This window comes from Culex quinquefasciatus, chromosome 3, assembly GCF_015732765.1.
Source record: "Culex quinquefasciatus strain JHB chromosome 3, VPISU_Cqui_1.0_pri_paternal, whole genome shotgun sequence".
NCBI classification, from domain to species: domain Eukaryota; kingdom Metazoa; phylum Arthropoda; class Insecta; order Diptera; family Culicidae; genus Culex; species Culex quinquefasciatus.
Window position 1 is genome coordinate 7,100,157 of NC_051863.1, and position 27,106 is coordinate 7,127,262.

Consider the following 27,106-nt stretch of genomic DNA (forward strand, 5'->3'; position numbering starts at 1 on the left):
TAAATCCAGAGTGTCACTCACGATTACACAGGCAAACAAAATTTCATACTTAACACGTAATTTCAGCACACGCAGTACAGTTTCTTTGATTTGACCCTCAGTACTTTAAAAAACCTTTGATAAAAAATAATGTTATCAAAACATAAAAATGTTCACACGGCCAAAGATTTAAAAAAAAAACTTCCATTTGTGAACAGCTCCGGAAATGAAGCAAATCCGCAATCCTAGGCATTCTTCAGTGCAAAACCAGTTCCAAAAGAAAGAAAAAACGAGCATTCATTAATAAAAACTTTTCCAGCCCACGTTCTTTCGTTGTTGTGTCCCTCACAACAACAACAATAACAGCTGCCGTCTGATGACCAACTTGAGATCCGAATTAAGTTGAATGCGAGCAGACACGTGGAAAAAAGACGAAAAAAGCCCGCACAATAAAATAAATTATTTGGGCGGAACGCATCTTGAGGGCTGGAGTTTGCGAGCGGGATTAAAGCGGGTTCAAGATTTTAAGTGAGGAATGTGGATAAACTTTTCATTTCACAATGCTTAGTCTTATGCTTGGCTAGTTCCGAAGACTGTTTTTTTTCGTATTTTTTTTCTTTTCTTGCTTTTAACATAAAATCCGGGTTCTGCGAAAGAAAGTTAGTTCAATTAGAATAGTTGATTGCCTATTAAATTACAATGTGCACTTTTGCAATATTTTAGCAACACCATTTTTGCCGCCATTTTTTATGTTAAGGTCACTTTAGCGTATATTATAGTTTAGGGGTCATACTTGAGCTCGACAATCAATAAAAAAACAATAAAAAATTTTTGTGTGTTTCTATGATCAACACCAAACTGAAAAGCTCAACTTTCCACCTATGAGAAATCATGTTGCTTTCGTATGGGTAACAAAATCCTACTGTTTTGCACCGGCAGCGATACAAGTGCTATTGAAATCATATTATTTTTGCTGACATTGAAAGGAGATTTCGGTTTGCTCTTCAGACTCGTGTGACGTTCATAGTGATATACAGTCAGTTTTTTCGCAGTACGGTTGGAAAGGCTTTTAAACTATATTTTGGACTTTTTGTCACAAAATCAATGAAAATATCAGAATAACAATGGAAATACATGAATTTTAGGCACCACACCAAACTGGATTTCACTTTTAAAATGCGTATACTCTTGTTTGTGCTGTAGTCATCAAGAGTACCGACCGATGGCCACATGAAAGAGGCTCCGATGTTACGACCAAAGTAAGATGAGATGTGTCCACACGTCCTGGTCATAGGCAACGGAGCAACTTTGTGCGATGTATGGTTTCGATAACGAACGTAAAAATGGTCATCACAACACAGATAGGAAATCCGCTATGCGTAGGAGAGAAAATATTTCGTACGATATTGATGGTGTGATTGTTTGTTTGCGTTTGTGCTTCAGAAAACAACAGGAAAATGTTTTGAAAGTTTCAATGTTTTTTATCAAATTCTTACGAAACACATATTGGAAAAATAACACAACTCGACATTGTGAGATTTAATTGTTTTTTTTTTCAGCGAAAAACTAAAAACATTAAATTCCAGGTATTTATGCTCTATTCCTCACCTCTTTAGGCACATGGTTGCCCACAATTTTCAATTTTATTAATTTGCAGGAAATTTGCTACAATTAATTTCTCAGTTCTTACTAGGGGTGGGCAAAATCGCTCTTTTTTAGGGGCTGCTCATTTTCGTTCACTCATCAAAAAGAGCGGCTCTTTCGCTTTTTTCCAACATTTTAATAAATAAGCTTATTCCAAGAGTGGCTTCATTTTTGTATTTATTTTTAACTTGTATAAACTCAACGTTCAGGGTTCAAAATATTGAATGTTTTGAATCTAGGATTTTGGAAAAAAAATGTTCTTAAGGGTGCAACCAAAGAAGTTGTTGTCTTCTTATTCCAATTTTGTGAAACTTACGGACCCAATCCTGCAAGAATGTGGTTGTGAAAATAGTCAAACAATGTTGTAAATAACCTTGAAGACAGTAATTTAGGGGATGAATAAAAAATCATAGCGATAGTTCGCGTTGTTTTGAAGATACTAAAATGTCTGTAACAGAAATATGGGTGCAAAAGCTATGGTTGATGTGTACCGTTAATTTTACAAAAATGCGTTTATTTTTGCCTAAATTGAACATTCTGATTCCCAATTCTGATATTTGGAGACAATATTCTTTTCTACATTCTGATTGAATCGACAAAGTCGATAACTGCTAAAGTTTAATCCAGCGAGAGAACTTGATTTTTTTGGCTTCTATTTAATCTGCCGTTTTTTATCCTGAAATACTAAAAAAACACCGTAGAACATTTTTGAGAATTTTTTTTTTATAATTATAATGTTTGTGGGCCAGTAGTAGTGCTAAATTCGTGAAATAAATTCCTGGTCAACCGTGCCCTCCCCCGCGTGGAGAATCGGATGGAATGTAGTGAATGAACCAGTGTGAATGAATTAAATGTTGAGTGTTTGTGAAATGTAGAATTGGAAAGTTTGTCAATTGTTGAATATTCCCCTAATTAGAGCCCTTCCGGAGATTGACAGCACCTCCGCTAGGAATCTGCGAAAGATGCTCCTGTCATTCTTAGGACTTAGAATAATTTGAATATTTTAAAAAAATTCTGACCGGTCAATAATGATTTTTTATTAACAAAATTTTAAGTAGTCAATTTTTATGCAACTTTTGCTCTAGTACGACGGTGCACAGAGCTTATCTGCTAAAAAAAATACTACTGCTTTGTAAAAATTTAAATTTTATAACGAGTACTTCTCAATTTTGGACTTCATTGATGGTAAGCTAGCATTTTTGAAATCAATTGAGGTTGTAATGAGATTACTTGTGATTATTTTTGTTTGTATACCCTTCTTTTGTTTTTTCAACTGAGTGTATCGTTTGTAAATCAAACACTTCTGACTCATTGAAAATTTAAAGGGTGACAAATAAATGGCTAAATTTAAGCCAATGATTAATTTCCCTGTGATAATTCTGTGATAATTGACAACATTAATTTCTGACCAATTCTAACAATTCTGACAAGCTGACTTTTGAGATTTTTTTATTTATTCAGATTTTTTTATTTACAATTTTTCATATACACTTTACAGATTTTAATTTATTTATTTATTGTGTTATTTATTTCGTGTTGTTCTTTGAATTTTTTTTTGACAGATGCGCCCACTAATCAATAAAACTAAATAATTTACCAGAACTAGGGGATTCTACTGATGATTGAAAAATGTGGAGTTTCTGCAAAACTCACATTTTCCCTGGTGGTGGGGAATTGTAACCTATCGCTTGTACGTAGTACAATCTCTGGTTACAATGCTTCGCATAATCCTGTCAAACTGAACCGTAGGGACAAGTTAGGACATTGTAACTAACCATTAAACTTTAACAACATAAAAACAAACACACAAGCTATCACTTCGGCAAGCACGACTCACATCTCTATTGCGTCAATTTCGAAATACGCAAACAAAAGCTTAAAATTTTATAAAAGAGACTTCTTCATTTTGAATCGTCCTCATTTGCCGCTACCGACTAGAATCCGTTACACATATTCTAGTCTCACCTGTAAAAGTCTTGTAATTTATAGTGCAGTGAAATTGTTATATTAGTGTTGAATGTTAACAGCATTCCAGTAGCGGCGAAATGGTAATTTAGTGTCTTTAACTATGTGAGTCGTGTCTAAAGAGTGTCTTTTATTGTTAATTTAGTGTCAGGGAGTTGGTCCCAACAATTCACCATCCAAACTAAACGCAAAGGACCGCGCTCAACGTCAAAAGAGGTCGTTTGGTTGGTGGTGCATGGAGTGTCACAAATAGTGGTAATTAATAATCAATTGTAAGATCTGCACAAAACACTAGAAATGAACTCCTTTCCAGAACCTCCAAGTTGGCAAAGCGCGCCAACCCGAGAATTCTGTAGAGCGCAATGGCGGAGGCCATCCGATGAGTTCATTGTTTAACCACTAGACACGAAAGCACAAGTACTAAAACAAAACTTAAACGCACAGGTTTTTTCTACCAAAGACAAAGACACAAAACCAAAGACACCAAAACCGTTGCTGCGCCAGGCCTGGCCAGAGGAAGATCCTCCTGTGAGGTCCCGACGAACCGGACGCAGCTGCATTGCTGCAGATCTTCCTCCCGACCGCCCTCTGACCTACGGTCCGTTCCGTCGGTTCCTCCGCCGGCAGTTCCGGAACACCACTCCCGAAATCACCGGTAGCACTCGCGTTGTTCCCCCCCGCATCGCGCCGTGCGCTCTCACTCACTGCCAGTACCAGACTAAACTCTCCCGCATAATTTCTCTCTCACTCGCAACCCTTCTCACACAACTTGTGCCAAGGGGAAGCACACTCGGAGGGCTAGACCCTACAATCCCCCCTTGGTTTAATTTTGAAAGATGTGGCCGTAGGACTTCATGAAGTTTCTTGTACTCTCACAAGCACACTACAAGGTTTGGATGGAACCCTACTACTAATGCAATCACACCTACTTAAATACCTACAAACCATATATTCAAGCTAAATTCGCTATTTTGTCAAGCGGTACCGTTTGAAGTGATCTCTTCTCTAAAACACTATTTCACAGAGCAAGACTGTATAATAATAAACTCTGATACAATAGATTTGCTGTTTCTTCTCACATGTATGATAAAACTATCACATTTCACCACCTCTTCATTTCTGGTTAGTTTCTTCCATGACTTGATATATAGTTCAACTGACAAATTATCGTTCCCAAAGTTTATGCAATTAATCTGCGATACATATTTTGTCCTAACAACTTTGCAAATGAAAAACTAATAAAAATAACCTTGGTTTAATTTTATGTTTAAACAACACTGCAATTAATTCCAACCTAAAACCATACTTCGACATAGCTTTAATAGCACTCCTTCCTACCTTCGTTTTTTTTCAATGTCATCGACTTTATATCTTTAATTGATAATGTTCATCATATTAATATTCAACATGTTAGAAGGATAGCTTCTTTTCCGGTATATCTTGAACTTATCCTATTATAATAAAGTTGCCTCATCAATGAAATTACTTTTTCAAGTTTTCACTGTCACACTTCTAGTAATTCCATCCTGGAAAAGAACATTAAAATGAACTAAGGTTTCCAGTATGATTCTATATTGAATGTTTCTACTCTTAACTCTTTGGTTTTATACTATTTTGGAAATATAGGTATATGATTCTCAATCACTTAGTTTATTACCTAACGCATTTCAACATAAAATAATAGCAGCCAACATTTTGTTCAATAACTGATATCATTTGTAATTCATTAAAACAGTTTCATTCAATTTCACTAAATGGGACAAATGACATACATCAAAACACGAAAGCTAAGTGGTCGAAAACCAACAAACAATAAAGTGCGTTTATATTACGTGTACGTAAATGTGTACGTACTCGAAAAAGATTGAGGTTAAATTTTGTTCCAGCCAGCAAAACAAATGGAGCGCTAGTGTGCATGAGATCGGCTTTAGATAACTCTATAGTTCGAAATGTAACTACAATTGACAACTGGTTATTAATGACGTTTGAGTGTTTTGTTTTTAACGAACATTCAAATTGTAAGCAATCATATTAACGAAATTTGTATTACCGAATCTACTCTGTACCATTCCAATTCCTGCCCAAACATCCTAGATACAAAACACATATATAATTCAATCTTTCTACATCACTAATGTCTGTCATGCCTGTTTCATAATTTCCTAATAAGACTTTGACATTTGTGTGTAAACCAAAAACTATCAACTCATCAAAACTGTTTCTTGCGTTGAATCATGACTTCGCATGTAAATCCATCTTGAACAAGAGTTATTAATGAAACTGTGTACTACGTTTATTCTTCTGGGTTTCTACCAATGAGTGTTGACCATCAAAACTGAAATAAGAGCTCAATTTTTTAGAAACATTTGTGATACGTATAGTATTTAGTTAAATAAACCATCTAAAAGATAAAATACCACTAATTTCTTAATCGATTATAAAAGTCTCTACTTTTCATATTTCGGATTATGTTTGAAACAACAATTAAATGAAAACTTTAGCTTATAACTTTACAATGACAATCTTAACTCATGACTAACAATAATCCTGTAACGTCAACACGTTCTTTACACGTGTGACCTTCATTGACACGTGTTTGTATAACAAAACAGAATTGAATCTCAACATCATCATTCTTAGGATTTCTCCAATGTTAATAGATTTATCATTTAAAGAAATCATTTCATCAGCCTTGAATTCAGCACCACAATAAACTTATAATGAATTATTAAACCACAACCATTGCCGTAAGACATAATCTTTCTTTGAACTACTCAGAAACTAACAAATCGTTATCTGTTGAATCCTCTAAAAATTACTAATAGTTATATTAGACACTCCAATATGCGAGGATAACTGTGACTCTTGTACCTCTGATACTAACCCAGAAGAACTGATGGGTATTTACTGAATCGAGTTACCTAATCCCGAAGGCAAATCATTTCTTATATCGCACCTCATATGAATCCAATGTTGTGGTCCATACTGTATGCAGCCTAGGTAGCTGCAAATATTATGCCCGTATGATATGCCTTATGCAGAATACTCGAAGTGATTGACCCCTAGCCTAATCCCTAATTATACTGAAGTTTATACTTATTGTTTTTAATACAACCGACATAATTGATTACAGCCGCAGTCGTTTGGCATCAGCTGAACTTGATAATTTGATATCTATGTACATCATTGAACATATCGTCCACCACTCAACCCAAAAACTAACACGTATACAAAGTAATTATAACCGCTACACATCTAAAATCAAAACTACTTTTCCCACATAGTATTACTCTTTGAAACTACACAATAATCGTATAAGATTAACATTCGATTACAAATGAGCTTCACCATTTTGTCACTTTTTACAACAATTCGTTATCCGTAATTACTATTACATAGTTTCTATACTGTCTCATCCAGAGAACTAACAGCCGTTTACAATTAGTTCCTTAACCATCTACAACCACAGTTACAATGATACCCGTGGACAATATATTTGTCCACCACCTGTAACAACAGCTACAGGGACGATTCCGTTTGAAATTAAGTACAACTATCCATCTGATCACCTTCCTTCATAGTTACAAGCAATTCAATTTATGTTCGTGATCAGCTAGATCACCAAACGAGACCCGTGAACAACCATTTGTTCACCACCTATAATAATTATAGGGACAATTCCATTCAATTCATGAACAGCTCGAAAACTGAACATTTTACCCGTGAACAAACATTTGTTCACCACCTATAGTAATTATAGGGACAGTTCAAATCATTCCTTGAACAGCTGAACAATCTACTCGTGAACAACCATTTGTTCACCACCTATAGTAATTATAGGGACAGTTCCAACCATTTCTTGAACAGCTAGACAACTGAACATTTTACCCGTGAACAACCATTCGTTCACCACCTATAGTAATTATAGGGACAGTTCCAATCATTCCTTGAACAGCTAGACAACTGAACAATCTACCCGTGAACAACCATTTGTTCACCACCTATAGTAATTATAGGGACAGTTCCAACCATTTCTTGAACAGCTAGACAACTGAACATTTTACCCGTGAACAACCATTCGTTCACCACCTATAGTAATTATAGGGACAGTTCCAATCAATCCTTGAACAGCTAGACAACTGAACAATCTACCCGTGAACAACCATTTGTTCACCACCTATAGTAATTATAGGGACAGTTCCAACCATTTCTTGAACAGCTAGACAACTGAACATTTTACCCGTGAACAACCATTCGTTCACCACCTATAGTAATTATAGGGGCAGTTCCAATCATTCCTTGAACAGCTAGACAACTGAACAATCTACCCGTGAACAACCATTTGTTCACCACCTATAGTAATTATAGGGACAACTACAACCAATTCATGAACAGCTAGACAACTGAACACTTAACCCGTGAACAACCTTTGGTTCACCACCTATAATAATTATAGGGACAACTACAACCGATTCGTGAACAGCTAAACAACTGAACACTTTACCCGTGAACAACCTCTGGTTCACCACCTATAATAATTATAGGGACAACTATAACCGACTCGTGAACAGCTAAACAACTGAACACTTTACCCGTGAACACCTCTGGTTCACCACCTATAATAATTATAGGGACAACTATAACCGATTCGTGAACAGCTCAACAACTGAACACTATTTCCGTGAACAACCTCTGGTTCACCACCTATAACATTTATAGGGACAGTTCCAAGCAATTTTCTAGACAACAATAATCCTGTGAAATAAACATTCCTCAAGGTCCAAATTTGCATTTAGGTTGGTTCCAAACGACAACATTAAATTTAACTTTGAAATAACGTAAACTATCTATAACAAATGTAAACAATTACCTCCAAATCTAATGTTACCGATTCTCACGAGTTGCCGAACAATTTTGTATTCCAAAACCATACAACTATCAAATGATAAATAAATACATATTTATATCAATATTTGTTAAAACGTAGTCCTACGTCAACCTGGTTCCGTCTATTACTAAACGAAGACAACCATTTTCGTCTACTAAACGCAACGATCATCTGACGTTTCCTTCTACTTCGCGAACGCATTCCAACGGTCGTTCCTACCGTCACCGCGACGCACTCCAAGTTGAAACGTTCCTCTCTGTTCCTCTCCCTCTCTTTCATCTTCCAGCACCTTGCCCTCTGTGACATCACACTGCGATCTACTACCAACACTCTTTTGCCCATTTTAAGAAAACACAAAAACATTTGCATCTTCAAATGAGGATCGATTTAGCAAAAAAAAAAAAATCAGAACCTTACACACCTGTTTAGTCCTCGTCGCCAGATTTGTGAGGTCCCGACGAACCGGACGCAGCTGCATTGCTGCAGATCTTCCTCCCGACCGCCCTCTGACCTACGGTCCGTTCCGTCGGTTCCTCCGCCGGCAGTTCCGGAACACCACTCCCGAAATCACCGGTAGCACTCGCGTTGTTCCCCCCCGCATCGCGCCGTGCGCTCTCACTCACTGCCAGTACCAGACTAAACTCTCCCGCATAATTTCTCTCTCACTCGCAACCCTTCTCACACAACTTGTGCCAAGGGGAAGCACACTCGGAGGGCTAGACCCTACACTCCGACTTGACTCGACCACCGCGGGATACACTAGAACACACGAACACACATGGTTAGGTTAGTTTTAAAACGACGAAGAACAATAAATTAGGACAGTTAAACGCAATAAACATGATTTTTTTCATAACCCAAAGCGACGATCTTTTGTGATTCTTTTTGCCAGGACAGTGCGATTTGCTGAATCGAACCAGGATTGTGAAAGGGTAGGTACGATTCTCCTTCCCCACGTCAAATGTGAGCAGTTGCAGATCTTTACATCTCTCTCTCATCTCCAAGAGTCTCAAGTTCTGGTTTTTATTTAATTTTGAATTAATGAACTAGTGGTGGTAATTGCCCCCTAATTCGTTATTACAAACTGCTAAAGTTTAATCCAGCGAGAGAACTTGATTTTTTTGGCTTCTATTTAATCTGCCGTTTTTTATCCTGAAATACTAAAAAACACCGTAGGACATTTTTGAGAATTTTTTTTTATAATTATAATGTTTGTGGCTACAATTTGTTGGAAATTCTATGAACTATTTTTTAAAACTTCAAAATGGGCAAGTTTTCCAAAATCATTCTATCTTGGAACGGTTCTTTCAAAAGACCGAAGTTTCAAAAAGATCCGCGGCTCTTTTTTTGTGAGCCATAGTTCGTTCGCTCATTTTAGTGAACCGGCTCTATGAGCGGTTCGCTCTTTTTTTGCCCATCTCTAGTTCTTACTATTTGAGCGTGTTCAAAGAACTCAAATCTAACATACTAAGGTAAAAAAAAATGACAAAAAAAGTGACAACAAATTGGCTGCGGAGAACTATTTTTCGGTTTACCTTTCATACGCAAAAAGTAGAGTTTTTTTCTTTGACCCTAAGAGTGCCAAATCCAAAGTGTATGGCGAACTTTTTTTAAATTTTGTTGATTGCTAAAAATGCTTGCAACCACGCAAAAAAAGGAGAAATGCGCTCTAAATTTAAAATGAAGAAATCTTGGAAACCTTTCAATCAATGTTAAATGTCAAAAATTGTTACATTTGTGAAAAAATCTCATCCTTTTGAAAAAAAAAAAAAGAAAAAAAAAGTAACATTTCAAAAGAGCCAAATCATATGGTCGAGTTTCAAATGAGGGTTGATTGGGTATGCAAGGCCATACCCCAGAAAACAAAAAAATTTAGTTTTCAGTTTTAGTATTTGATATTTAGGAAACGTTTGCAAAGACGGGTTTTTACACTTGAAAAAATAACTAAACATTAGAGAAGCTCTTGCGGCGAGCGAGCGATTTAAACTCCTTTTTTTGCTTTCTCTTGCTTATACCATAAAAATGTGATTTGTTATAGAGTACTGCCAGGGGCAATTTTTCTTCCTGGATCCCAAAAGCTACACTGCTCACCGGCAAATGCTTCTTAATGCCTTGTTGTTTGCTCGCCCAAAGTTTATGCATAATTATATCAACAATATTCAGGGAAAAAAATAATCCCGGTGCGTTCTGCGTACAGACAGGGATGTTCCTGTAATTAATTTCAACTTCTTTCGGGTGCTAAACTTTTCCCTTTTTCCTGCGGCGCCGTTCGACAAAGTTGGGGCCGAAAGCTTTCCATTTCACGAATTTCAAGTTTCTTCCGGCCAAGCGAGGTCCGGAGGATGGTTATTAATGTTGTACCAGGGCAGAACACAAAAAGGACTTATCTTAGTTTGGTGGAGGGTCTCGTCTACAGACACCTTTGACTGGCAGCTGTCAATTATGCGGAACGGCACCTTTTTCTACGGCGACCGATCTCCAGACCGTCACAAAAACGTTTTTTTTACAAAAAAAAAAAATGTTTCAAAACAGCATAGAAATAGAGGTTGCTTCTTGGCCGATGCTCGCCAGGCCTAATGAAGTTGAGTGATTCAATTATTTTGAGTGTTTTGAAGCAGAGAAAAGCCATTTTAGCGAGCAAGGGAGAATCTAGAGCGCCATCCTGTTCGAGCATGCATAATTAAAACAAAAAAAAAACGAGATTGTTGACATAATAGTTTTTGAGGGCATTGTAAAAAAAATTAATAGGTTATTGAACGTGATTAAGGGGAATTACTGTCGATTAATACAATTTACTCTCATGTTCATTTTTATAGAAGTTCACTTGTATCAAAACTAACAGTGTTGATATCGGGAATAGATCCAGAGTCCTATAATGTTGTAATGAAATTACGAAATTACATTTAATATTTAATCAAGTTACACAAAGTAAGCCACGTTTTCAAACAACATCATTCTGTTCATCGTTATTAAATAAAACATGCTACAGAGAAAATGTGATGTCACTTATCCAAAAAAGTCATTATTAAATAGCCTCTAAAGTTTTAATATGAGAAAAGTTTGCTTATATGATGTACTCTTATTGGTGTGGAATGGTATCACATGGTATGTTCCACACGACAAAAATATTCTCTTTATTCGACCTTGGCTCCGCCAATAAAAAAGTTAATTTTGCTGAGTTTCATAACTTTTTCTCAGTTGGCTTACTTTTTACGGGCACAGTTGGATTAATTTTCGTGCAATCCGAAATCACCGATGGGAGGATTACAGTAGTGTGTACCTTGAGGTTCGCTCGATTGATTAGCTAATGGTTTGGTTCTCCAATATTTTGGAAACACAAGTTGTTACACAACTGTGTGCTGAAACGCAGAAGCCAAACTGTTCCTTGAGTTTCCTTTCGGAAGCCTAATTGAGTAAACGTTCATTGATTGTTTTCAATTCCAATTCCTATGCTTCCCAGAATTTAATCTGACTCCAATAAATTCCTACATATGTATCAAAGTATTGCTCCGTTGATTTTTTTTATCGAGGCTCGATGTATGAAGCTTTAACGGATTTTATTTCATGTTGGTAAATCATACTCATTCCCAACCAATTAGTCTAGGATGATTGATTGCTAGTTTTCCAGCAAGGGTTTTATTGCATGGTTTCATCTGCATGTAGTTATTTTTCTAGATGATTGATATATCTCGATTCCTTCATAGTAATATGAAAATAACAGTATTTAATTTATTACATCTTTAAGGCACTTATTGTTCTTAATAACAATTGTTTAGAAAACATTCGTCATGTAAATGAATTGTTGCAAAAATGGTATGTTATCTTTAGAGCAAAAATTATTAGGCTTTCAACTTTTTCAATTTGTGAGTCACAAAAAGCATGGACAAGAAAACATGGAATTATGAATTAAAATTGATTTTAGGTGTTTTTTCATGATAAAAAGTCCAATATCTCAAGTGAATGGTTCCATTTATATTTCCAACAAGAAATGTGAGAAATAAAGCGAAGTACCTTGACACTCTTCACCTAATTAAATGCAAGGACTTTCAGAAGAATTCATTGAAATCCTAAAGACATGTGTCCTCCCACTAATGGAGTTGTACGGGGGCATCTAAGCTTTCTTGTGTACCACGAGACGTCCATAAAATTTTGCATGGTCCTGCGCTTCGCTGTTCTTAATTATCTGTCCCCTGATATTGTCTCATTAAAGTTACAAGAATTTATGAGCGGAACGGGACACGGCAAAGATGAATGACAGATGAGGGGTTTGCTCTTCTTGAACAACTTTATGCGTGGTGGTATGTTGGGTCGCTGCCGAAAATAATTAAATATCATTTAATTATTCCATGAAGCAAAGTTATGTTTGTGAAAAGCTGTATGATGGGATGAAAAATGTGAAGCCTTTTTTGGAACGCTTCAATACAACGTGCTTCACTGGCAATGCAATATTTTTTTTTCTTGGTTGGAAAAAAAATCGAGAAGACTTGACCCACCTTTTTCATGACCAAATTAAACTGAAATGAGAAAATTAAAACGGTACCCGAATCTCGTCGGTTGATTGGTCAAAGTCAAACTAAAAAGTGTCGAACTGTCACTTTTAAAACGGGACTCAAACGTTTGGTAGTGTGTGTGATATCCGTGTAAAGAGGGTGTCAAACTAAAAAAGTGACCCCGCTCGTTTGACAACAGTTAGTGTCAAACCACCGGGGTTTGAGTGTATAGCTTCATGTTCAAGCACACAGTACCGCTACGATTCTCTCTGGCGTATAACAGTTTCAACACTCGACACGCGAACGCCCCCACCTTTACGTCGCCTCTGCGCATGTTCGACGACTGTGTGTGTGTGCGAGAGAGAACATTAGTTTTGACGTTTCTTTACTTTGTGGACACTCCTGTGTTGTTTATCTCCGTCAGCTTGAACAAAAAGTCAGAAAATTTGCATTCATCATCAGCAGAAGAGAATTTCACTAGAAAAAGTGTCGATTTAATCGAAAAGAATTGCTCCGTGATTTCGCGTCCATCGGGAAAAAGTTCCATTTTATGTAGTCGATGATGTCGTGCGAAGTGAAAGTGCTATCCAACGTAGACGATCTATCCGAAGTGCAGGACCAGTTTGGATTGAGCTCAGGTTTGTTTTGATTTTGTATTCTGTTGCTTTAATTCATAAAATTTTCAAAACAACCCTTGTGATATGGGTTTCATATGCAAATTGGACCCCTTTTGTAAATTTAATTATTTAATAACGGTTTGAATTTTATTGAATAGGAAATCAAAATTAGGTTTTACAACTTCCTTGAAAAACTACTATTCCTGTCGTTCTCGAATGACGAAACGGCCTACTTTTCTTCACAAATAATAGAATCGAAAATTAATACTTTTGAAACAAGGGCTGAAAAGTTCTACTATTCAGCACTTAAATGATGGATGCAGTAATATTGGAATTTTCATCAATTGCATTGAAATGCAACACTTTTCAATATCATTACGATTTAAACGATGTGTTGGGTGTTTTTTTGAAAATGCAAAAAAAAATTGTTTGCAACTCGTTGATTTTTTATTCTTATTTATAAACTCGGTAAACCTTGTTAATTTTTTTTATTTAAAAGGCCAGTGCAAGTGATTTTCTCAGGATTTTTAAAATATTTTCATATCACTTTGTACTTGTATGGACGGGCCAAAACAGTCAATAAGCCTCAAAGTTTGTAAATTGTTTTCTTCTTCTCTAATTACGCAGAGGAAAACTGGCTGAACGCGGTTTGTTACGCGTTGTCTCCTGCGGGAGATGTACTTGCGTTTGGCCATGGCTCGATACTGGTGATCCTCAGCTCGAAATGGGATCGGCAGCGGCAGTTGAACGTGTACAGGATTGCCTGGAAGGGTGCGATAGACGATCCGAACTGTCTCATCACGAGCATACTCTGCGCTCCGATGGTTGGCCAGGGCAGCTCGCAGATCAGTATGGACTTTAGTTTTATAGTGGTTGGTCTCGACAATGGTCAAGTGTTGTTCTACGGTGAAAATGGAACGCTCATCCACTCGCAGCTGTTCCACCAGGAACCGGTGCAAGCCATCAAGGCACAAAGTGGTAAACATATCAATGAGGAGCTGTATGTGTTCTACGCGTCCTGCGCGGTTATTATTCACGGTGCGCAGTTATTCCCGTTGCTGAGAAGCCTCAAGCAACAGATTGGTCGGTACGGAGTGGGAAGTCCGCGAGTGAACGAAGCACAGGAAGTGATTGCGTGTCGAAAGTGGAGCTACGGGAAAAGTATGACCGTTCAGGACAGTATTGTGGTAGGTCCTCAGAAGACCTGCACGTTTGACCACTTGCTGACGGCCAGCTTGGAGGGTGGGTTCTTTGCCAAGTATCGCCATGCACCTCCGCAAAACTCGTTGATCGTGGCAGCCGGCATGAAGCCGTATATCGGGTTCCACTATGCGAAGGAGGGATTCACGCAGCCTGTGCTGGCGGATGTGGCAAGGGCCGTGGCCAGCAAGATCAAGTCGGCGTTACCGTAAGTAGAACATTTTAATCTGATAATAAGACAACATTTAATATCATTTGATATCATTCTTATTGAAATCTTCAGATGATTATTAGACTAATCGGTTTAATGTTGTAAATTATTAGATTTAAGCTACTGTAATCTGAGGTGACATCGATAGTTTGAAGAATTTTTGGAACGGGAAAAATAAAAAAAAAACAAATATTTTTGGAATTTTTGCAGTCATTACTGTTCTTAGAAGCGAAATGTTGCAGGCAGCTTAAAAAGTAGTTTTTAACATTTGGGATGAAAACCCCCTTAGGATAAAACTTTTTTTAAGGGATACATATAAAACGGATCAAAAATGTATTTTTGAAAATCACTTAACTGTAAATATGACAGTTGAAAGTTGTTCAAGATATACTTAAAAATCAATTACGCAATATAATATTTTCTGAAAACAAATTGGTTATCTTTAAATAAGGCCTACGGCAAAAATCCGCCAAAATTTAATCCAAAATAAAGTCAAACGTTTTTAAGATGAAAAATTAAACAAAAAATCAATGGTATGTATATTGATTTGGAAGTATACCGTCTTTTCAAATATTTTGATACCATATTTGTGTAAACAGCTGCCAAAATATTATAAAGATTTGATAATGAAAGTAACACATATTTTCTGAAGTTTCAAATTTTTGGCGGGAAGAACGAAACTATTGTTTTCATTTGTAACTCGCTTTTACAATTATATTTCAAAAATAAAAAACGTGGTAATGTTTTTCTTTTCATAAATGTTTTAAGTATAAATATTTGAATAATAAATCAAAATCATATCAAGGTCACATCATTTCATGGTACTTTAAATGTAATAACATTTTTAACTTCAAAACAAAAAATAATCATGTTTTTCACATAGTCCAGCATTCTTATGACACAAAAAATAATCCTTTTCCAAACACAGTTCCTGGTTTGGTGGTTCGTCATCGACACCGCAGACCCCACCGGAACCGCAACTGCCACCCTCGGAGGCGTTGATTTGCCGGTTCGGCCTGTGTGACCTTCCCCGCTCCGCCTTCTCCGTGTGGCTAGCCCCGAACTATTCGCTGGCTGCCGTCGCGGACACCCTCGGCCGGGTGATACTAATCGACTGCGTCAAAGGCATTGCGCTGCGGATCTGGAAGGGCTACCGGGACGCCCAGTGTGGTTTTGTCGAAGTGGCCGAGAAGGTGGCGAAGGACTCCGTGGTCAAACAGGACCGTCGAAAGGCTCTCTTTTTGGTGATTTATGCGCCCAGGCGGTCCGTACTTGAGGTGTGGTCACTGCAGAGTGGGCCCAAAGTGGCGGCTTTTACCGCTGCCAAGAATGGACAGTTGATTTACAACACCCACAGCTTAATGGGCGTTGGGTCGGGAAGCAGCAAGGTCAAGTACAGTGGCTACGGGTGCACCTTCTTTGATCCGAGCGATTGTTCGCTGAAAGAAATCAGCATTCCGTTTCACTGCGCACTGAGTGATTCCAAGTCCAAAACTGCCAAGGATTTGCATTTACTAAAGAGACTGAAGATTTGCTTGAAGGCCGGCGATGGGAGCGAGAAGGAGGAGCAGGACGAGATGATTGAGATGTGCAGGAGCTTTGAAACGGACGAAATCAAGCAGCAGTGCGTGGAGATGCTGGCGAAGCACAAGAAAATCAAGCCAAAGTTGTTCCGAAGTGCAGTTGAAGTGTTTGGCGGGCTGGATGAAGCGAATGTTGATTCGAGTGTGGCGGAGCATGAGGGCCAGCAGCGGAGCCATTTGAGTGTTGTCTGTGAGAACTACAAACGGTTGACGTTGTTTTATCTATTTTTGATTCGTGAGTTGGATGCGGCTGAGCTGACGGCGTCGAGAGAGATTGAAAAAGATTCGTTAAAAGATGGGGAAACCAACGATGAGCTTGAAGACAGCTGTGGAGACCCGAAATCAACCAATCTAAAGTACGATGAAAATGTTAAACTCTCCGAAATGGAACTGGCCTCAATAGGGAAGCTTATTGAACTACTGACAATGAATGGTTCTACCGAAGGACATTCAGCGACACGAGTCACTTTCAAAGATACGACTGTTGAGAGTAATTCATTTCAAGAGTATTTGTCCTACTTTAACGTGAGCAACGAAGAGCTCATCCTGCTGAAGGATGACTCCGCTTTGCTGTACAGTTCGCTGGGGAAGATCATCTACGAAGACGTGTACCAAAGCAATGGAGCTCGGCTGGCAGGGTTCGTCCAGGCTGCTGGTAGTTCCGGAATGATCCACGAAGACATGCTGAAATTGTTTCTGGCATATTGGTTGCGGCTTCCGTTTGCGTATCGCGACATTGCCGAGTTAGTGGAAGATTTGAACAAGTTCAACAAAGTCCTCCATAGAATCTGTCAGTTGTCTGAAGAAAAGATTCGCTTTGAAAACAATACCATTTGTCTGTGGTGGCAGAATGTCCGCGAGTATCTGCTGGAATCCCCGTGTGCGCTTCGTGGTCTGCTCGCGGCCATCATGTGTCGCAATGAAGCCCTGAAGTACGAGGAGCATAGCGATGAAGATGACTACCAGTTTGAGGAAGTATCGCAAGAGGCATGCCAGTGGACGTTGCTGATTGGGAAGTTGGACGATGTAGCAGTTCTTGGAACTATTCTGGCAGAAGGTTTGAAGTGTTCCGATGTAAAATATCCGAGCATCAAGTATCACAAGCCAGACGTCAGTTTGAAGGAGATTCTCAAGGGAGGTCAAGGAATAGTGGCGGAAATGGTTGCAAAGTGGATCGCTGCCAGTGGAATTGATCCTGAGAAGCTGGTGATAGAAGTGCCTGAAGAAGCAGTTGAAAACGAGCAAGCCGGAGAATATCAACCCGAAATGAGTGATCGAAAGGAGCGCAAGCGTTTACAACTAATCAAAGAAGATTTACTACAAACTAGCGAATATGGTGGTAGCAGTGAGTCCGAGCTCGATCCGGTGCTATACAACCTTAACATCTTGAGGAGACATTTCCCCTTCAGCTTAGACAGTGGTACAATCCTGTGTCACTTGGCCTGGGAGTACATTTGTGACTGGAGCAAAAACATGTCTAACATTAGCTGTCTCTCTGCCGGTCTTGCCTGCTTGAAGGCGATACCACGACTACAGTATTCGATGAAACACGGGCTGTGCTGCATGATTTGGAATGCGCATCTCAAAATACCTCTCGAGGCAACCAAAAAGCTTGTCAATAAAGTTGGTCGACTACCCAAAGAGAAGCTCTGCCTTCAAGATATCGGAATATCCGACGCACTGGTGCCTCAATTCCTGGAAAGCTGCCTCGAATTTTTCGATCACTTTTCCAGCACAATCGACCACGACAAGCTAGAACTACGCTTCGAAGAACTGCTCCAAGACGGCCCCATCCCTCTAACGACCCTGGCCACACAGCAAAACACAGCCAACATGGCCCTGCTCAAGCTGCACCACGAAATGACCACCGTCCTACTCATTCTAACTTCGTTCAACGTAAAGTACCAAAAACCGATGCAGCAGTTCTTCGACGGAATGGCCAACCAGTCCTTCTTCGCCGAAATCAACCGCCAGCTGGCGTACAGTCTGCCGAAGGCGGATCTCCTGCTGAAGCGGACCCGGTTCGAGTTTCTGTGCAACAGCATCACGGCCACCGTGGACCTCATCCGGGAGGACTTGGACAGCGTGTTCTACACGGACCACATCTCCTGGGTCGAGCGGATCGAGCAGCTGGCCGAGGTGTGGGAAATCAGCATTCCCGAGCTGAAGAAGCACCAGGTATGTTCTATTGGTGGAAATTGAGGGAATACGAATGTTCAGTGAATTTAGAAATTCAAACTGGAAAATACCGACAACTGGGAGCAAATTTAGCATTTTAAACTAGTTATTTTGATAGAAACTCACTTGCATACTTTCTACTGAGCTTTATTTTATTAGTTCGTAAATTTTTAAGTGTTCACAGCCCAATTTGTAACTATTTTGTATTTCATATATAATATATGACTAGAACTAGGGATTTTTTGCGGATCGAGGTGGGATAGCTAGGATCAAGCCAGTCCAAGTCCGGTTACCAGAACTACGGATTATTTTACAAGTTTTGTCAAGGACATTATGCTGACCATTAAAATGGGCTTTAAACCAAAGCTTTTATAAAAAGCTGAATATTTTATTTAATGTTGATTACAAATTGAATCATAGTCGCAATATCGAAAACACAAGAGAGAATTAGTTCAGCGAACCTGAGGTAGATGGAGTTGGTGTTCGCTGGAGAATTAGTGGTCAGAATTTCTTCAGAAATATGTATGGGGTGGCACGTCAGTTCGTCAGTGATTTGAATCCTTTGTTTTTATCTTTATTGATAAAAACATGATTTTTGTCCGCTGACTTTCGGACCAAATTCAAAAGTGGCAAATAACTTTACAATAAAATTTGTATCAAAATTGAGCATGAGCATGAGAGATCACCCATGGTTGCCCCTCCGTTGCTGAACAGAACCGTAATATCCTTTCAGCACTACTGATTATAGGCTTCGACGATCTAGTGGTGTTTCTCTTATCAACAGCATGTATGAATGCGCTGAAAAGATAAAACACCATGATTGCTAAAGCTAGATCAGTTGCGAATAGGTAACAGTCATTGGCCACCAACGGCGCCCGCCATGTCAGTTTGTAGACCTCGATTTTAAGGGACGGGAATGTTAGTTAGCGCAGGTTGCTACTAGGGCAGCTGATTTACTCTGTGCTTACACCCCACAAGCGCCAAGAACCTGAAAATTTGTTAGTAGGATAGGGTGCTTGGTCAGGATTCATCATAGAAGATGATGATGCGACCTAAAATCATAGTGTTTGTTGAAAGGTTTTATATATTATTCTCAAGGCAAACAATCGGTTGCTGCGGATGAGACATTTCCCGTTTAACTGTTGGTAAATTTTAAATGAAATGGTTTCATCTTAGACAGCCGGCTGTGGAAAGATAAAGCCAAATAATGTTTATTTATAGAATGAGGTGTTAAACGCAATGCTGCAATGATAGCGTAGTCTGATTTTTAATCATATAACCATTTAATTCATAAATTTGTTACAGAAACGACGCTACGAACTCAACCATCAAGTGCTTTCCGATCTTCTTTTTACAATAAAATTTGTATCAAAATTATTGATTTAATTTTGTATTTTTTTGTTCAGAGCAGATTGAGTTATTTTTTGAGCAAATTATCTATTATTATTTGGAGTTATTAAAACAGCTTATGTGCTTTTTAACTAAGACACAGTTTTCAATGATTGGTAATACTAAATTGTGAAAAGCTAGGAATTTATTGAAGAATTTCGAAAAAACTTATTTCATCAGAAAAATCTATGAAATAATTAAAAATCGTAGTTATTTCCCATTACTTGGCTTAAAAAAAACGACAAACATGTCATTTTATGGGAAGTTTAATTTACTTTTTGAATTTGGAATAACCCAGCACGAGAGAGTGTACCAATTTTTTGCATTTGCACAAAAAGCATTTTTTTGGAAGAGTGATAATTTTGACTAATTTTTCGAACTTCCCCTAAAACTTAATCGTGTTTTATGGAATTCTCTGAAATTTAGGTCTTTAGTTTTTTTGTATTTTTTAATTTGGCTGAAACATTTTTGGTGCCTTCGGTATGCTCAAAGAAGCCATTTTGCGTCATTAGTTTGTCCATATAAATTTCCATACAAATTTGGCAGCTTTTTTGATCGATTTGGTGTCTTCGGCAAAGTTGTAGGTGTGGATATGGACTACACTGGAAAAGAGTTATACAAGGTAAAAAAAATTTGGTGATTTTTTATTTAACTTTTTGTCACTAAAACTTGATTTGCAAAAAAAACATTATTATTTTTTCGATATGTTTTAGAGGACATCAAATGCCAACTTTTCAGAAATTTCCAGGTTGTGCAAAAAATCTTTTAGCGAGTTATGAATTTTTGAATCAATTATGATTTTTTTCAAAAAATCGAAATGTTGGTCGCGAAAATTTTTCAACTTCATTTTTCGATGTAAAATCAAATTTGAAATCAAAAAGTACTTTAGTGAAATTTTGATAAAGTGCACCGATTTCAAGTTAAATCCATTTTTAGGTGACTTTTTTGAAAATAGTCGCAGTTTTTCATTTTTTAAAATTTGCACAAAAGTTTGCCCACTGTTGAAAAAATATTTTTGAAAACTGAGAAAATTCTCTATATTTTGCTTTTTTGAACTTTGTTGATACGACCTTTAGTTGCTGAGATATTGCCATGCAAAGGTTAAAAAACAGGAAAATTGATGTTTTCCAAGTCTCATCAATTTTCCTGTTTTTAAACCTTTGCATGGCAATATCTCAGCAACTAAAGGTCGTATCAACAAAGTTCAAATAAGCAAAATATAGAGAATTTTCTCAGCTATTCAAAAATATATTTTTTCAAAAGTGGGCAAACATGTGCAGTAATTTAAAACCGTGTATCATTTTTTTCAGTGTAATCCTTATCCATACCTACAACTTTGCTGAAGACATCAAATCGATCAAAAAATTTCTTCAAAAGATACAGATTTTTGAATTTTCATACATCATTTTTGTACGGACAGCTGCCAAATTTGTATGGAAAATTATATGGACAAACTAATGATGCAAAATGGCTTCTTTGGGCATACCGAAGGCACAAAAAAAGGCCGATTTCGTAGAGCCCTGCTCATGTATCTTTCATTTCAAAAGTTTCATTTTCGACGTTTGTTGTGGCTTAAAATTGACACTGAATCGAGAAAAAAAATACAAAAGCGAATACCTTCTTTTCAAGCAGACTGTCGAATTTGGAAAGATTTGTTTTGCATAGGTACTTACTTATAATTTGCAAGGAACAAAAAAGTTGTGAAAATGGTGACTCAGTTTTGTAGAGGGTTTAACTCGCTCAAAGAATTCGCCAAAAAATAAAGCTATATTTACGTTACATTCATCCATTGATACGATGTTCAAAAAGCCACCGGCGAAACCAGCACGGCGACACGGAATCATAAATCCCTTCGTGGAAGGCACAAGAAGAAGCAAGAATCGACAGTTTTTGGTTTTCTTTCATTCAGCAAAAAAGGGGAAACAATGACTCCCTCCCCCTCTTCTGGTTTCGTAAACTCCTTTGACAAATGGTTGCCATAGTTGTTTCCGCAAGGGTGACGAAAACTTTATAATTGGTTTGAAAACCTGATAGAGAGGGTGTTGACATCGTTCTGGACGACTTGTTGAGTTGGCCTTTTTTGCGTCGGTGGCATTTTGTTAAATAGTTTCGGCCAAAGTTTGCTGGATGGGGTTGGTTTGGTTGGGCTCTGGTTGTAATTAATTTTGGATTTCAATGATAACGCACCATTTGTTGGGTGGTTTTGCAAGCGTTCTCTAAGATTGCTTCACTGGACTGTCGTATTCCCTAATTGGAGGCAAATTGAGTTAGAAAATTTCGCTCCATCGAGCGTAATTCAATATTGATCTTTTCGTTTTGTTTTACCTCAGATAGTCGAACTTTACGCCCACGGTTGGGACACGTACGCCGAGGAGCTGCTCGAGAACATCCTGCCGGATCAGGCGCTCGGAAATCTGCTGCTGACGATTGCCGGCCGGCGACTGACGGTGTACACCCGGGCAAACCCACGCATCTGGGCGCAAGTGGCCGCCGTCGGACCACTGCTGACCGACTACCTGGACACCCTCGTAAGTGTTGGCAAGGTTTATTATGTTGGCAGGAGATAAACAGAGAACGAACGAGAGCGGTGTGGTCTGGTCGGTGGTTTTGTGCGTTGGACATGTTTTTCTCTGCGGTAAGCTTGTCTCTGCTTGTTTTCATTTACCTAATGAGGTTTGGGAAAAAGTTTCACCGGATAATGTTGTTAGAGTACTGTCGTTGATATTTAGAACAAATTTATTGAAATATATTAATCACAGAACTAGACTTGTAGTTAATGATGGAATTAGTTAATCATCGTGCGTCTCCATTGAAATGCTCAGAGGCAATAAACTTTGATGGAGACGCATGATGATTCAATCGTTGTTGCTATCTTCAAAATCGACGTCGTCGTGCTATCTTGTCGCACCCGCCATTTTGACGTTCCGAGAAAAACGCGTTTTAATGTTTGACCTTGAAAATTAAAAAACGAGAGCACGCAAAGTAAACAATAACAAACACGTTTTGTTTGGCTCACCATTCTGTGCATTGTCCCAAAGTTTGGTTGAAGTTGGTTGCTGGAGTCTCGAGTTATGATTACAAATGTTTACGGTAGTCTAGCTTGTACGTGCGACAAACGCATCCTGACTTTCCTGGCCTGAAATCCCTTTGGCCTTTTGTCGCACTTACATCAATTTTCATGGAGTGACAAGATAGCACGACAAGATTGAAACTTCTTTCATATGTAAAGTGACAAAAATGCACGGAGTTTTTTCGGTTTTTGTTGAATATCTCAGGATTGAAATCGAATTTTGGGGATCTGTGAAGGTCAAAAGGTGAGGCATTGTGAGCTGCACAAAATGGCGTTCTTAACTCAATTTGGCCCAAAATGCACGTACGACAAGTTAGCACGATGGCGACGAAATGTAACTTGTTGTGAACAACAGATTACCTCAGATGGCCTTTGTTGCATGATACATAATTTTAGTATAACTAATCAGAGAAGCTAACAAGCTTAAAAGCCTCCGAGATCCAACATCAGGTTGCACGAGGGGTTTTGAATTTCACATCAATTTCTGGTACAAAGTACGGTCTCGCATTATCATCGCTCAAACTATCCGTAAAAAGAACCCCGCCAACCACTAATCAGGTACTTTGTTTGCTCCCCGTGAGCATCTTACCCGCGAGCATCCGCTAAATTGCAAAACCGTCATTATGTCGCCCCGAAATCCCTTCTTCTTCCAGATATCGTCCGACGGAACCGGGCCGCAGCTGCGACTTGCCGAGGGCAACGAGGCGGCAGGCGCCTCCGGAGAGATTTCCATCGAAAAGCTGGCCAAGCTGGTGGAGAAAGCCTTCCGCTGTTTGAGCACCGCTAATAGCCAGCAGTCAGCTGCTGCTGCTGCTGCCAACAACTGCAGCATCCCCGCTAAATCAAACCCTTCCCACCTGAAGCCGGGAGGAGCAGGTAATAACAACAAGACCAAGGAGCTTCGCATTGCGGGGCTGCTGTTTGACGCGTGCGCCACCATCAAGGAGCTGAGGTAAATTGAAGAATTAGGATGGGAAAAGGTTGCTGTTGCCTCGTCGGCGGTTTTTGGATCGCTGTTGAAATTTAAATGACTTTACCTCAAACTTTATATCAGCAGAAAAGCTTTTTTTGTACTTTGTGTCCATTTAGTATGTTTGAATTTGAAACTCTACGCAAAAATCATAAGAGAAAATTTGCGGAAATGGTCTTTTCTTGTACTTGTACTTCCTACTCAAAATTAACCCGAAAAGCGGATTTAATGAAGAGTTTTTACGAAAAGACAAAATGATGACCATTACCTGTATTGCGCTGAAGTTGGTTTTAATTTGATTGCCGTAGTTTCGCGTCATAATCATAAAATTCTAAAATTCTAAAATTCTAAAATTCTAAAATTCTAAAATTCTAAAATTCTAAAATTCTAAAATTCTAAAATTCTAAAATTCTAAAATTCTAAAATTCTAAAATTCTAAAATTCTAAAATTCTAAAATTCTAAAATTCTAAAATTCTAAAATTCTAAAATTCTAAAATTCTAAAATTCTAAAATTCTAAAATTCTAAAATTCTAAAATTCTAAAATTCTAAAATTCTAAAATTCTAAAATTCTAAAATTCTAAAATTTAAAATTCTAAAATTCTAAAATTCTAAAATTCTAAAATTCTAAAATTCTAAAATTCTAAAATTCTAAAATTCTAAAATTCTAAAATTCTAAAATTCTAAAATTCTAAAATTCTAAAATTCTAAAATTCTAAAATTCTAAAATTCTAAAATTCTAAAATTCTAAAATTCTAAAATTCTAAAATTCTAAAATTCTAAAATTCTAAAATTCTAAAATTCTAAAATTCTAAAATTCTAAAATTTAAAATTCTAAAATTCTAAAATTCTAAAATTCTAAAATTCTAAAATTCTAAAATTAAAATTCTAAAATTCTAAAATTCTAAAATTCTAAAATTCTAAAATTCTAAAATTCTAAAATTCTAAAATTAAAATTCTAAAATTCTAAAATTCTAAAATTCTAAAATTCTAAAATTCTAAAATTCTAAAATTCTAAAATTCTAAAATTCTAAAATTCTAAAATTCTAAAATTCTAAAATTCTAAAATTCTAAAATTCTAAAATTCTAAAATTCTAAAATTCTAAAATTCTAAAATTCTAAAATTCTAAAATTCTAAAATTCTAAAATTCTAAAATTCTAAAATTCTAAAATTCTAAAATTCTAAAATTCTAAAATTTAAAATTCTAAAATTCTAAAATTCTAAAATTCTAAAATTCTAAAATTCTAAAATTCTAAAATTCTAAAATTCTAAAATTCTAAAATTCTAAAATTCTAAAATTCTAAAATTCTAAAATTCTAAAATTCTAAAATTCTAAAATTCTAAAATTCTAAAATTCTAAAATTCTAAAATTCTAAAATTCTAAAATTCTAAAATTCTAAAATTCTAAAATTCTAAAATTCTAAAATTCTAAAATTAAAATTCTAAAATTCTAAAATTCTAAAATTCTAAAATTCTAAAATTCTAAAATTCTAAAATTCTAAAATTCTAAAATTCTAAAATTCTAAAATTCTAAAATTCTAAAATTCTAAAATTCTAAAATTCTAAAATTAAAATTCTAAAATTCTAAAATTCTAAAATTCTAAAATTCTAAAATTCTAAAATTCTAAAATTCTAAAATTCTAAAATTCTAAAATTCTAAAATTCTAAAATTCTAAAATTCTAAAATTCTAAAATTCTAAAATTCTAAAATTCTAAAATTCTAAAATTCTAAAATTCTAAAATTCTAAAATTCTAAAATTCTAAAATTCTAAAATTCTAAAATTCTAAAATTCTAAAATTCTAAAATTCTAAAATTCTAAAATTCTAAAATTCTAAAATTCTAAAATTCTAAAATTCTAAAATTCTAAAATTCTAAAATTCTAAAATTCTAAAAAATTCTAAAATTCTAAAATTCTAAAATTCTAAAATTCTAAAATTCTAAAATTCTAAAATTCTAAAATTTAAAATTCTAAAATTCTAAAATTCTAAAATTCTAAAATTCTAAAATTCTAAAATTCTAAAATTCTAAAATTCTAAAATTCTAAAATTCTAAAATTCTAAAATTCTAAAATTCTAAAATTCTAAAATTCTAAAATTCTAAAATTCTAAAATTCTAAAATTCTAAAATTCTAAAATTCTAAAATTCTAAAATTCTAAAATTCTAAAATTCTAAAATTCTAAAATTCTAAAATTCTAAAATTCTAAAATTCTAAAATTCTAAAATTCTAAAATTCTAAAATTCTAAAATTCTAAAATTCTAAAATTCTAAAATTCTAAAATTCTAAAATTCTAAAATTCTAAAATTCTAAAATTCTAAAATTCTAAAATTCTAAAATTCTAAAATTCTAAAATTCTAAAATTCTAAAATTCTAAAATTCTAAAATTCTAAAATTCTAAAATTCTAAAATTCTAAAATTCTAAAATTCTAAAATTCTAAAATTCTAAAATTCTAAAATTCTAAAATTCTAAAATTCTAAAATTCTAAAATTCTAAAATTCTAAAATTCTAAAATTCTAAAATTCTAAAATTCTAAAATTCTAAAATTCTAAAATTCTAAAATTCTAAAATTCTAAAATTCTAAAATTCTAAAATTCTAAAATTCTAAAATTCTAAAATTCTAAAATTCTAAAATTCTAAAATTCTAAAATTCTAAAATTCTAAAATTCTAAAATTCTAAAATTCTAAAATTCTAAAATTCTAAAATTCTAAAATTCTAAAATTCTAAAATTCTAAAATTCTAAACTTCTAAAATTCTAAAATTCTAAAATTCTAAAATTCTAGAATTCTTTCATTTTTTTTAACTTTTTTCTACAAAATTAGTGCATTTATGGGGAAATGCAACTGCCTGCATCAATTCAAACCCAACTTATTCCAATTAATAATATTTTTCTGCAATGCCATTTCCAATTACTTGAATTGTGC

The 27,106-nt window shown here is 36.1% G+C and overlaps 1 protein-coding gene and 1 long non-coding RNA gene across 2 annotated transcripts; both read left to right on the forward strand.

Annotated features, from left to right (window-relative positions):
* Positions 1–3,528: 3,528 nt before the first annotated feature.
* On the forward strand, positions 3,529–4,093 carry LOC119770522. Its single transcript, XR_005278870.1, has 3 exons — positions 3,529–3,671; positions 3,734–3,843; positions 3,902–4,093. It is a non-coding gene; the product is annotated as an uncharacterized LOC119770522 (long non-coding RNA).
* A 9,271-nt stretch (positions 4,094–13,364) lies between these two features.
* LOC6032230 (rab3 GTPase-activating protein regulatory subunit) lies at positions 13,365–24,516 on the forward strand. The gene is made up of 5 exons (XM_038262936.1): positions 13,365–13,604; positions 14,211–14,991; positions 15,923–18,755; positions 22,475–22,672; positions 23,868–24,516. The coding sequence occupies exons 1-5, from the start codon at positions 13,526–13,528 to the stop codon at positions 24,168–24,170; spliced, it is 4,194 nt and encodes a 1,397-aa protein (XP_038118864.1). The 5' UTR covers positions 13,365–13,525; the 3' UTR covers positions 24,171–24,516.
* Positions 24,517–27,106: the final 2,590 nt, after the last annotated feature.